Below are 13,920 nucleotides of genomic sequence, written 5' to 3'. Positions count from 1 at the left end.
TATACTGCAAAAAAAAACATCCCATAATTGTAGATATTAAAATTCACATGATGTTACTAGCTGTTACATATACCCATTACAATTTGTTGAAAATAATGAAGTAAAGGCTTCCACCACCAACATAACAATAACCAGATAAAGGCAACAAGATTTTGAAAATGAATTCTCAATTTCTTAGAATAGTATTAGTACTAATTAAATTTTCAGATGATCCGAATTCAAGTGCCAGCTAATTATCACACGAATGATGCTCGGATTATTAACTTAGGATATTTATATAATGGTGTAACATACAATGTCATATCATGATCCCTGTATATCCATCATGATCCTAAGCAACAGCTATGCACGGGTGTAAATGACACCTTATATCAGCAGGGGTAGCTAATATATCAATTAATGGTTTGCTATTGGCATGTTTTTTAAATAGATTTGAGTAAAATTTGAAGAATATATAGGAATCTCAACTCCTTCCTCCCTTTAGAAATGTAAGAGCTTGTGTGCATGATCCTAGAATAAAGGAGAGTGCTTGACTGTAGGAGACCATGCTATTTCATGCATTCATGCTTGGCCTTGCTACAATACATTCTGAAGCTCTCCAGCAGACATATGGAATAATACAGCTAATTAGATATGCATTCATGAGCCAATTCAACGCGTATCTTCACATGGAGTCATTATTGTGGTAATCGACCTTCATTTTATCATAATCTCTTTTAATTTTACCGTATCTATTAATTTAAGTAAATCATGCAATTTGTGCTGTCAGATTAAGTTTTTTACCCTCTGTTTTTTCAAGAGTCTGGTAACTTTGGTACAATTGAAAGAATGATTGAAAGTGTAAACTTGAAGAATACAGATAAAAATTAGAGAGAATTGTATGTATAGTATATTCATTTGTATAGTATGTTCAGGTATCAAAAAAATTTTGTACAGGGATAAATTTCTATTCTAGCTACTAAGGACATTGAGAAGAGTTGATCTTGTCTTCACCAAATGCCTAAACAATGCTTCCAAAACTTCGTCAATTTCTTGAATTTCTGACTCTAAATTTACTAGTTGTGACATATCAACATTCACTTTCTTCACAAGAAGAGCATCAACAGCATCAAAAGATGTTGCTGCTTTCTTCTCAGATCTTTGGCTAAAGAAAGACCAGCTACTCTTCTGTGATCCGCCGATGTAAGACAACAAGGAGTTAAAGACTTCAGCAGTCAACACTTGCACATCCTTGAGAATGCTCTCAATGGCAACGGGCTCAACTGCATTGATATCTTTCAAGCACTTCTTGATTGTCTTCTTGGACGCTCTTCTGGTTTTTAGGTATTGAGCGACTTCACTGGTAATGTCAAGTTCACCACTGCACCTTCTTCGAAGAACTGATTGAATGTTTTGGATTTGTTCCTTTGACACTGCCAAGATATCTCGAGATGTTGAGCAAATGTCAATGAGTCTTAGGGATCCATCTAATACTTGTTGAGATTGAGATACGGTTTTTTGATTTTTGGGCAATTGAAGAAAGTCTTCAACTGATTTGTATAAATCATTAAGGCCGCTAAGTTTTCTGGTAAGGGATGAAGTAGAAGCAGCTTGAGATGATCTCAACCTGTTCAATTGTTGATCCAATTGCTCAGAAACAGGGTGAGAGTTTGAGGGGAAACTGAAAGATCGAGTATGGATGGAAGCCATTTTGATATTGTTTTAAAGTTTGTTAAGAGGCTTAGAGTTGTAAGATAGATGTTTTGAGTTGTTGAATATCTCATTCTTTTGGCTCTATTTATACCATAGTAGAAGACAGAAGGAATCAAAAAAATAAATGAGACTGTGTGAGAGAACATGGTATTCCTTGGGGTTGTTTCACAATGTCTCTTGTCAGCAAATTAGCCAACTCACGAATCGATTGATGATGAATTTTTCAGTTAATATAATTTACTTGATATCAATTAATAAAATGAAATGAAGGATTTTTTGTTATACAACAACCAGTACAAAGCCTGCAAGATGTGTGTTATTTTAATCCAGCATCTTTCAGTTGTTTGTTCTGTGTCTTCTAAAACCTAATTAAACACCTAATGTGATTTCTGTATCACCAAGTATCTGTGAAAGTCATATGGTGTCATAGTATTTAGCAACAAAATGAGGTATCATGATCCTATATATGCGCTAAACACGAGTAGGAACGAAGAGTACTTAGTTCTCATTTGCTGCAATGCAAACTCCATATATAACCCGTCCGTGTTCCCTGCTCTTTTGCTGCAATGCAAACTCCATCATCCATCTGTGTTCCCTGCTCATTTGCTGCAATGCAAGTTCCATCACTGTCCGTGTTCCTTGCTCAATCGCTGCGATGCAAACTTAATGATCCCCTCTTCAAAGGCCCTCCATTTGAGAGGCAGATAAAGCTCCAAAGTCACATCAAGGAATCTCCTATCATGCAGACCAGAACATCATCAGAGCATTTCAAGAAGCAGTATTTCTTTCAGGCATTTCATCAAACACCTTTTAGGCATTCCCAAACTCAGGGACGACGCAACCTAACTATGCAAGTTTCCCTTAACCATGGCAAAGAATGGTATCAAAAGGGCATATATTTATGAATTTGCAATTCCCAGAACATGAAGAGAAACTGGGTATAATATAAGCAAGTTGAGGAGTTAGGGTTTTGGGTATGGATTCAATTGATGGCATTGAAACATTATGTTAGTGGGTTATTGATGAATTTGAAGATAAGGGTGGTGTCATTGGAGTGTTAGTATTTGATTGACGAGGTAAAGCGATTTGGATGGAAATTATGAAGCAAATTAGACTATGGTCAAGTAAACTTTTTACAAGTTTGTTTTGAAAGGAAAACTATGTTATGGTCTTACTCTACTACGAAGTAGGGGTGTCAATTCGAATGATCGAATAGGGTCTGATATGGTTGGGTCGGATCAGGTAAATTTTTAAAGTTAAGTCGTGCTAAATTGTTATGTCCATTCGAGTCCAAATCTGAATCGGATATTTTTTGAATCGGTTTCGGATTGGATCGGGTTGGGTGTGCTTTTTGACACCTACGCAGTGTCTAACTCTCTCTATGCCTAAAGGCTACAAGCATCTCGTTCGTCGGACAACTAATAAAAGCTACCGAATAAGCGTGCCAGGGTAATTAAATTTGGATGGAAACTTGAACGAAATCTATTATCTTTTTTTTTTTTTTTTTTGAGAACACGGAATCTATTATCTGGTGATTGGTAATCTAAAACATTATATTATACTATCAAAATGACAAACTTTCCGAAAAAAAAATCTCAAAATTTCCAGCTAATTATGATAGGGATTGGGCTAAGCTAAGGGAGAGTGTTCGAAAGAATCCTTAGATTGTTCGGAAGAAATTACAAGGTATTGGTTATAATGCTTGCAATAACGAAATGTGGTTGTACAAGATCAAATGTATCTTTGGGAGAAAGTCTAACTCGCCGTATGTAGCAACTAGCAAAGGTGAAAGGCTTGTTAGAGCGTAAGTTTAGTGGGATAAATTTGTATGATAATCACCGTGTGACAGCCAGGTACATAGGTATATATTTGGTTCATTATATTGGATGCAAAATTTTTGGAGCAAGACCCTAACCGGACTTTCTACCTGGTCGGCCTCTGGGCACAATGCAAAGGGTAGTGATTTCGATGGATTTAAAGACTTAAAATAAATCGAGTGTTTATATTACTCATTCATAAAAAATAAAAAAAAAAATAATAAAAAAAAAAAACCATATATGGTTTAAATGACATGAACAAATTTCAAATTTCATACTACCTCCATTTCTTATTATTTGCAACCAATGGCGGATCTTGAAGGTTTTGTTTCAGGGGCCAAAATTTTCTAACAATTGTATGCAATATGCATGTCTTTAAAAAAAAAAAAAAAAAAAAAAAAGGTTATAAAAATAATAAATAAATTTAATGTGAATTTGTAATAGATGGTAAGGAGTATAAAATATTTTTGGCTAAAACTAATCAAAATAACTTATTTGATTGCACCAAAAAACAATCGAATTACCGTATATTGATAAGTTGTTTGGTTTTAGCCAACAATTGCTATTTTGACATGTAATTTGGAAAAAGTGCATAATTATATTAAATGTAACAGTAAGAGAGGGGGTGGGGGGCATGGGGTTGTGGGTTGCCAGACTTTAATTAATTGGGAATGTTGCTTTCCTAGGTGAATAAAAAGAGACTTAGCTTGTTGTATTTATTGGGCCATTCTTATTGGACTAAGCGCATGCAAATATCAACCTTTTACTCCATTTTACTACAAAAAAAAATTTCCCAAATCCAACAGGGGCCAAGCCCCACTGAGCCCCTTAAATAATCCGTCCCGGTTTACAACAATTTGACATAAAGTAAAGAGGTCTAGTCGTTGTAAATAATATGAAATAGAGATAGTACTATTAAGTGTGTGAAACTTCAATATTGGTGATTTTAATATAATGATTCAATTTGCACGATTGACAATGAACTTCAGAAAATAATTGGACTCATCAGTTAAGAACATATAAGTTGCATAGTAGCTAGACAGGAGCTAAATTAAATTGGTGGAGATACTAATCTTTTAAAGGCTGACACTCAACTAACAAATCAAACCATATCTTTACATGAATTTATCCCCGGACAAATTCCACCCAAATACACCTTTATAAATTATGATAGGAAATTTATTCTATAATCTCAGAAATTAAAAAGAAATCCATGTTATCTGTTACATGTACGCCATTTATTTTGTTAATAATAATGAATGATCTTCCACCATAATAGGCTTAATAGCATACCCAGATTAAACAACAAGATATTGGAAATAAAACGAGTGATGCTCGGATTATTGATTTCGGATTATATATTATGATGTAACACACAATGTCATATCCTGCTTCCTGTATGTCCATCACGATCCTAAGCAACAGCTATGCACGAGTGGAATTGACACCATGTATCAGTAGTTTAGCTAAAATATCAATAAATTGTTTGCAATTTGCATGTTTTCTTTATGAAGATTGAATAAAATTTGAAGAATATATAGAAATCTCAACTCTTCTACCTTAAATAAATCCAAGAATAAAGGCAACTGTCTGATTGTAGGAGACCTTCTAATGGCTGCATTAATGCATGCCCTTAAAACAATATATTCTGAAGCTTCTGCAGACACAAGGGATATTAACAGCTAATAAGCTATGGATTTACGAGTCGATTCATCGTGTATCTTCACATGGAGTCATTATTGTGATAATCAACCTTCAATAATCAAAATCTCAGTAATGGATTATAATTAATAATATCATTACTTTGTATTTTATTAATATTTAAAAATAAATAAATAAAAATAAAAAAAAAACTCTTTTTACCCTATTATTTTGTTTAAGAAACAGAGAATTACTTGCCTTATCCGATAATTAACTTCACTAAGTCATGAATTCTTACTGTTAGATTTTTTTTACCCTTTGATTTTTCAGGTTCAAGAGTCCAGTAACTTTGAAACGATAGATTGAATGATTGAAATTAAAGCATAAACTTGAAGAACACAGATATAATTAGAGAAAATTGTATGTATAGTATATTCATTTGTATGTATATTCACGTATCAAAAATTTCTGTACAAGGATAAATTTCTATTCTAGTTGCTAAGGACATTGAGAAGAGTTGATCTGGTCTTCACCAAATGCCTAAACAATGATTCTAAAACTTCATCAATTTCTTGAATTTCTGACTCTAAATTTACTAGTTGTGACATATCAACATTCACTTTCTTCACAAGAAGAGCATCAACAGCATCAAATGATGTTGCTGCTTTCTTCTCAGATCTTTGGCTAAAGAAAGACCAGCTACTCTTTTGTGATCCACCGATGTAAGACAACAAGGAGTTAAAGACTTCAGCAGTCAACGCTTGCACATCCTTGAGCATGTTCTCAATGGCAACGGGCTCAACTGCATTCATATCTTTCAAGCACTTCTTGATTGTCTTCTTGGAAGCTCTTCTTGTTTTTAGATATTCAGCGACTTCATTGGTAATGTCAAGTTCACCACTGCATCTTCTTCGAAGAACTGATTGAATGTTTTGGATCTGTTCCTTTGACACTGCCAAGACATCTCGAGATGTTGAGCAAATGTCAATGAGTCTTAGAGATCCATCTAATACTTGTTGAGATTGAGATACAGTTTTCTGATTTTGGGGCAATTGAAGAAACTCTTCAACTGATTTGTATAAATCGTTTAGACCACTAAGTTTGGTGGTCAAGGATGAAGTAGAAGCAGCTTGAGAAGACCTCAACCTGTTCAATTGTTGATCCAATTGCTCAGAAACGGGGTGAGAGTTTGAGGGGAAACTGAAAGATCGAGTGTGGATAGAAGCCATTTTGATGATTTTCTTTTTAGTTTGTTAAGAGGCTTAGAGTTGTAAGATAGATCAGATGTTTTGATTTGTTGAATATTTCATTTGTTTTGGCTCTATTTATACCCAAGTAAGAGAAGACAGAAGGAATCAAAAATTAAATAAGATTCAAGTCTCTAATTAGAGAGAACATGGACTTCCTTGGGCTTGTTTCACATTGTCCCTTCACAGCCAACTGGCTAGCTAACGAATCGATTGATTATTAAGTTCTGTGTTACTATTATATACTTGATATCAAATAATAAAATGAATTGAAGGATATTATGTTACACAACAACCAGTACAAAATCTGCAAGATGGTGTCTTATTTTAATCCAACTCTTTAAAGCTGTTTGTTGTATGTCTTCTAACTCCCAATTAAACAGCTAATTTGATTCCGGCATCCTAATGTTTAAGAGAAAATCATGTGGTTATGACTTATGAGCTATAATATTCAGCGACACAATGTAGTATCATGATCCTATAAATGCGCTATACAAGACTATATGAATAGCGAATACTTATCTCTCATTCGATGGAATGCAAGCTCCATCACCAGTCCATGTTCCACGCTCATTCGCTGCAATGCAAACTCCATAACCTGTCTATGTTCCATGCCTATTCGCTGCAATCATTCGTACTACTACATGTCCTTCAACCCTTGATCTACTTATCAATGTAGGAGTAAAACATTAATCCTCTCCACAAACATACCACTTGAGATGAGGCGGAAAGGGGATACACCAATTAATTCAATAGTCAAAGAATTCCAAGAAGCAATACAAGTATCTCTCTAGGCATTTCGTCAAACACCTTCAAGGCTCTCCCAAGCTAGGCGATTATTTAACGGTTTTAAGAAATGGCCATCAAAAATTTCCAACCAATGTATCAAAAGGGTGCATATATCAGATTTAGGGTATGAATGGAAGGAAGCAATTTGAGGATTTAGGGTTCTAATCATGGATTGGATTCGAATGATGGCATTGAACTATTGAAGTCATATGTTGATGAGTGGTTGATAAAATTGAAAATGAGAGTGGTGTTAAAGGAAGAGGTGGCAGTATCGTTCAAGATGGTTGTGGAATCGTTGAATGTCGACAACTCGGTGGTGCTGGTGGAGCCGTGGAGTTTGAGGCGGCTTTGGTGGTTTAATTTACTAGGGCCTATGGGATGTAGAGCTTGCCGGAGGTTCATTTAATACTCCCTCAATCCCACACGGCCACAATATAGATCCGTTTTCTTATTTTGAATAACTAAAATACTGTTTCTAATTATATTTTTGGATAGTATATAAAGATCATTATATCCTTAATTTTTAAACTTTATTCATTTTTATTAATGTAATTTATCCACTTGTTTCTTAAATACCGTGAAAAAACACAAACAATACTATATTATGAGACGGATGGTGTGCATTATCACAAATACATGGGTGAGCAAAAAAACAAGATTTGATATCTTCACCTTAATTTTATTAAGTTCAATTAGTTATTGGCCTGTGCGATGCCTCATATAAGATTAGTGTTCAACAAATTAAAATTATAAGGTTAGTGTTCAACAATATTTAATAAGTGAATAATAATAATATAATAATAAATTTAAGATTAATGGGTACTAGTTTTTATTCATTGTCCTTTACGTAATGACATAATAACTTATATATATATATATATATATATATATATATATATATATATATATATATATATATATATATATATATATATATATATATATATATATATATATAAATATTCTTATACTTTGTATGATTGCTTGAATGGTATTGAATCTAGAAAATTAGCATCCAAGAAATCAATAACCATTAGTGTATGATTAACATCTTACAACTTAAATTGTAGAATATTGTGCAATTACTAAAGAGTTACATTCTATAGGAAAACTAAATACGCAATTGAAGGTTACACATATGAAGAGTCTTAGGATAATAAATAGTCCTAATAAATAACACATAGCGATCATGTGGCGTCAAATCATATGAAAGGACGATGACACATAGCAGTAGCATGTTATTCCTTTGAGTTTTTAATATTATTATAAATAAATAAATTATAAATTATAGATTAGTTTTTCACAAATTCTAATATGAGGCTGGCCACACAGTGTGACCAACCATAATAGGGGTTATTTCGTTAATGTTATAGGGGTTACTTGTGTTCAGGGTTACTCTGTTAGTGTTATAGGGGTTATTCCGTCAGTGTTACAGGGATTACTCGATCAGTATTTTAGGGGTTACTTTTTTTTTAAGAGATTTTAGGGGTTACTTTGTTATTTTAAAAGTGGCCACAATGTATAGCAAGTTGCATATATACAAGACGTGTTGTTAATTTTCCTAAAAAAAAATTTAAAATTATTTTTTTAAAACTGAAATTATTTTATTATCACTATTGAAAATAAATTTGGCAAATTTAAATTATTTTTACTTGAACTAATTTATTTATAAGGATTAAAGTTTATTATTACTAATTGTCTACTATATTTGTTCTTTGAAATAAAATTTATCTATATTGAACTTAAAGGTTTTTTTTTTTTTTTTTTTTTTTTTTTTGGGGAAAGAAATTAAAGTATTTTTATTGAATTATTAAATTAAAATATTTTTTTTCTTGATTTTATTTAAAAAGGTGAATAGAACAAGGTCTAAGTGGATTTGGAATTCTATTAAAAAAAAAAAAAGTAGATTTGTAATTGGAACTTTTTAAGAACATGTGGTTGCAGAAGTGAAACCTAGAGCACAAGTTTCGATTGTTGGTAATAAACAGGGAAACCTACTGCAACAAGTTTCAGTTCAGGTTTTCAAATATTTGGAATTAAAAATTGATGGGTACCCTGTCAAAATGAAAAAAATAAAAAAAAATACGATAACAAACTAAACCATAATCTCTATTATTGCTGAAATCTACTGTAAATCTACTTGTGAGTGCGTCACATTGAAGAATGAGGGGACATGACTCCACTTTATAAAGTAGAGGAGTTACCTCTAGTATCTCAATCTAATTTGTATTAGTTTTTTCCATCGAATAAAATCAGTTTCAATCCGGGCAACATCAACAACAGAATTATTACTTCCCACACAATCATTAGTCTAATTGACATGAGCACCTTTCAAATTTCATGTACTAACTACTAATGCTCTGGAAAATAGTTGGCTTCTTTATATGATTTTACTTCCTAGATACTCCGTATTTGAAACGATGGTGATTTTAATCTAAAGATTTGCACGATCGACATATTATTCCAGTTAATTTAAAACATACAAGTTGAGATAATATTATTAGCTGATACCTCAACTAACAAATCACAGCATATCTTTACATAACATTGACTTTTCCTGGTCAATTTCCACCCAAAAACATTAACAGTACACACCCTTATTGTAAGTTCTGGTGCAGAAATTCATCCCATATTTCAGAAATTATAATAATTAACTAATTATTATTAGCAACAAGATTATAGAAATGAAATTGCAATTTAGTATTAGCACTAACCATATTTTTCATATGATCAAAATTCAAGTGCCAGCTAATTATAACACGAATGATGCTCGGACTATTGGTTTTGGATTGTGTACATAATGATCTAACATACAATGTCATATCCTGCTCCCTGTATGTTCATCACAATCTCAAGCAACAGCTACGCACGAGTGTAAATGACACCATATATCAGTAGGTTAGCTAATAAATCATTTAATGGTTAGCAATTGGCATGTTTTTTAAATGTAAATAGATATTGAGTATAATTTGAAAATGTAAGCACTCGTGTGCATGATCCTAGAATAAAGGTGAGTGCCTGACTGTAGGAGACCATGCAATTTTATGCATTAATGCATGCCCTTACTACAATATATTCTGGAGACATTTGGAATACTAACAGCTGGTAAGCTATGAAATCACGTTCGACTCAAGTATTCCACGCGTATTATCTTCACATAATTGACCTTGATTTAACCATAAGCTCCTTTATTGGAAGATAAATGCATTTATTATTCCATTTTTATAAAAAATTCTTTTAAGGAAAATGATTCTGTACAAGTATTTGAAATAGAAATTGCTTTAAGAATTTCATAATCAATTCAACAAATAAACTTTAGTAAATTATATGTTTTGTACTAGTTAATTTTTTTACCCTTAGGATTTTCAGGTCTAAGAACTCTTATTAACTTTTGTACGATGCAAGAATAATGATTGAAAGCATAAACTTGAATGAAGAACACAAATATAATTGGAGAAAATTGTATGTATAATATATTCATTTGTATCATTGTATTGTATATATATTCACAGTATCAAAAATTTTTGTACAGCTATCTATTTTAATTCTAGTTACTAAGGACATTGAGAAGGGTTGATCTGGTCTTCATCAAATGCCTAAATAATGATTCCAAAACTTCATCAATTTCTAGAATTTCTGATTCTAAATTAACTAGTTGTGACATATCAACATTCATTTTCTTCACAAGAAGAGCATCAACAGCATCAAAGGATGTTGCTGCTTTCTTCTCAGATCTTTGGCTAAAGAAAGACCAGCTACTCTTCTGTGATCCACCGATGTAAGACAACAAGGAGTTCAAGACTTCAGTAGTCAACGCTTGCACATCCTTGAGCATGCTCTCAATGGCAACGGGCTCAACTGCATTGATATCTTTCAAGCACTTCTTGATTGTCTTCTTGGAAGCTCTTCTTGTTTTTAGATATTCAGCGACTTCATTGGTAATGTCAAGTTCACCGCTGCATCTTCTTCGAAGAACTGATTGAATGTTTTGGATCTGTTCCTTTGACACTGCCAAGACATCTCGAGAAGTTGAGCAAATGTCAATGAGTCTTAGAGATCCATCTAATACTTGTTGAGATTGAGATACGGTTTTCTGATTTTGGGGCAGTTGAAGAAACTCTTCAACACACTTGTATAAATTGTTTAGACCACTAAGTTTGGTGGTCAAGGATGAAGTAGAAGCAGCTTGAGAAGACCTCAATCTGTTTAATTGTTGATCCAATTGCTCAGAAACAGGGTGAGAGTTTGAGGGGAAACTGAAAGATCGAGTGTGGATAGAAGCCATTTTGATATTGTTTTTAAGTTTGTTAAGAGGCTTAGAGTTGTAAGATAGAAGTTTTGAGTTGTTGATTATCTCATTCTTTTGGCTCTATTTATACCAAAGTAAGAGAAGACAAAAAGAATCAAAAATTAAATAAGAATCAGAGAGATAACATGACCTTCATTGGGCTTGTTTCAGATTGTCTCTTCACAGCAAACTAGCCAACTCATGAATATAATCAATCGATGATGAAACTTGCTGTTAATATTATATACTTTGATATCAATAAAATAAATGAGTTGCAGGATGTTTTGTTATGCAACAACCAGTACAAAAACTGCAAAATGATGTAATATTTTAATCAAGCTCCTTTAAGCTGTTTCCTTTATGTGTTTAAACTCTCAATTAAGCAGTACAGCCAATGTGTTTTCTGTAATTCAAGTGTAACTCATGTGGGTGATCAACTATTATATTCGGCGACAAAATGTAGGTATCATGATCCTATAAAGGCGCTATACAAGACTAGAAATGAGGGTACTTATCTCTCATTCGATGCAATGCAAACTCCATCACCTGTTCTAGCTTGTTCAATGATTACTTGCTGCAATGCAAAACTCCATCAGACCCATCAACCGTCAGTGTTCCTCTGTTCCACGCTCAATCACTGCAATGCAAACTCCATCACTCGTCCGTGTTTCACGCTTAATCACTGCAATGCAAACTCCATCACCCCATTTGAGAGGCAGAAAAGGTCCAAATTTTAATTAGGAAATTTCCCATTACAAAAACCCGAAAGTAAAAGCATTTCAAGCAGCAGTATTTCTCTTAGGCATTTCATCAAACTCCTTATAGGCTTTCCCGAACAACCTTGGCCAACTAATGGAATCTACAGAGCATATGCATAAGAAATTCATGATTTTGATTTGTTAGGTTTTGGGAAAGGATTCAAACAATGGCATTTAAAGGGTGATTGATATAATTGAAGATAAGGGTATTGTAAGAAAGGCGTCATTAGAGGAGGTGCCATTTCGATGACAGGGTAGTTTGGGGTTATGAAGAATTTGGTCATACGAGAAATCCAATTTGCAAATAAAAAGTCTTGGCGAAGACCTTGGGTGCTGAGAGAGATATACACCCGGGTACACAGTGCACCCAAGGTATTTGTTTGTTCATTTGATGGTAAATTCAGTCATTATCATCGAAATGAGCAAACAATATCCTTTGGTGCACTATACACCGGGTGTATATAACAATTTATATTAGGTGTTAGGGGACATCTTAGGGGTGTTTGTTCGGTTTTCGGTTCGAATTGTGTTTCTATATTGTAAGATTGGTTTATTTGATGATGAAATATGAATTAAAAGGGGCACAATCTTATTACAAGTAATGTACACCACCGAGAGTGAGGGATAGATCAACTGATTAGAGGCTTAGAGCTACCCTCCCGATTCCAAGAGAATTTGAAATCAATTCTCATCATCCTTGTCCTTTTGACTCTTTAAAAAAACAAAAGTAAATTACAACACCAAGGAGAAAATTTCATACTCCCAAATTCAAACCATTTTTTTTTTTGTATGTGTGAAAAATTCACACTTATTTGTTGATGATTAATTTCAAAGAAAAATCTGAATATGCAAAATGTATCCCATATTGGCGGTGTACTTAAAAATTAACAACATTATAATTAGAATTATCAACCATAATGAACACCCAACTACAATAGTTGGGTAGCCATTATAAGTCTTATTGAATCATGAGCAATTGGATTGATTAATGGATAGCCAGCCACTCGGGAAGGATGGGCTAGTTTTTTATTATTGAATTTTTTTAAAGATAATTTTTTATGTTAAAAAGTTTTGGCTCTATTTTCTTCCCGTTATATTTTCTAAATTGAAATCATTTTTACTTTTTCAAATGTAATTTTTACTAAATTAGATTAATTATTATTATTATTATATTTCAAAAACAAAAGTCATACAACCTACGATAAATTAGTGGGAAGCCGAGATACAACCTGGGCTCCCACTCCTCTAACTATAGCAAAGACTACCCTACTGAAGATATGAGCTGCCGCACGAGCCCCAATATCTTGCATCGTCGAGAACCTCTGAACCCGCTTCAGCAACGCAACAGCCTCCTTCTCTAATTCCTCAAGAGAAGAAAAAGAGAAGGGAATGAAACCATATTCATTCGCCTGACAACGAGTTTCATACTTAACCCGCTTCCGATGAGCCGCATCAGCCACAACCAGTCCAGGAACAAAGTTAGTTAGCCCTGTCTATGTCAAAAAAGAAGACCCTGTGAAGTCGACACATATATCACGACCACGATCCCATGAATAAAGTAACACATTGGTAAGTCTGAGGGCTCCGTCATTCCCTCCAAACAATCCTACGTCAACCTCCTTTCTTGCTGAAATCCTAGATCTGTAGCAAATATCAATAAGGGTATCTCGAACAACATTACGCCGATA

The 13,920-nt window shown here is 33.5% G+C and overlaps 3 protein-coding genes across 3 annotated transcripts; all 3 read right to left on the bottom strand.

Annotated features, from left to right (window-relative positions):
- Nucleotides 1-951: 951 nt before the first annotated feature.
- On the bottom strand, nucleotides 952-1,689 carry LOC145575759 (uncharacterized). Its single transcript, XM_081633568.1, has one exon. The coding sequence runs from the start codon at nucleotides 1,687-1,689 to the stop codon at nucleotides 952-954; it is 738 nt and encodes a 245-aa protein (XP_081489694.1).
- Nucleotides 1,690-5,641: 3,952 nt separating this feature from the next.
- On the bottom strand, nucleotides 5,642-6,379 carry LOC145575758 (uncharacterized). Its single transcript, XM_081633567.1, has one exon. It carries the CDS (start codon nucleotides 6,377-6,379, stop codon nucleotides 5,642-5,644), a length of 738 nt encoding a protein of 245 aa, XP_081489693.1.
- A 4,354-nt stretch (nucleotides 6,380-10,733) lies between these two features.
- On the bottom strand, nucleotides 10,734-11,471 carry LOC145575757 (uncharacterized). Its single transcript, XM_081633566.1, has one exon. It carries the CDS (start codon nucleotides 11,469-11,471, stop codon nucleotides 10,734-10,736), a length of 738 nt encoding a protein of 245 aa, XP_081489692.1.
- Nucleotides 11,472-13,920: the final 2,449 nt, after the last annotated feature.

Source organism: Chenopodium album, chromosome 13 (assembly GCF_948465745.1).
Source record: "Chenopodium album chromosome 13, dcCheAlbu1.1, whole genome shotgun sequence".
In the NCBI taxonomy this organism is placed as follows: Eukaryota; Viridiplantae; Streptophyta; class Magnoliopsida; order Caryophyllales; family Amaranthaceae; genus Chenopodium; species Chenopodium album.
The sequence above is the reverse complement of the archived record's forward strand: the minus strand, read 5'-3'. Positions and strand labels throughout refer to the sequence as shown.

Bases quoted from the DNA above. Each gene is read 5' to 3' on its own strand.
- LOC145575759 (XM_081633568.1), bottom strand. From the start codon at position 1,689: ATGGCTTCCATCCATACTCGATCTTTCAGTTTCCCCTCAAACTCTCAC.
- LOC145575758 (XM_081633567.1), bottom strand. From the start codon at position 6,379: ATGGCTTCTATCCACACTCGATCTTTCAGTTTCCCCTCAAACTCTCAC.
- LOC145575757 (XM_081633566.1), bottom strand. From the start codon at position 11,471: ATGGCTTCTATCCACACTCGATCTTTCAGTTTCCCCTCAAACTCTCAC.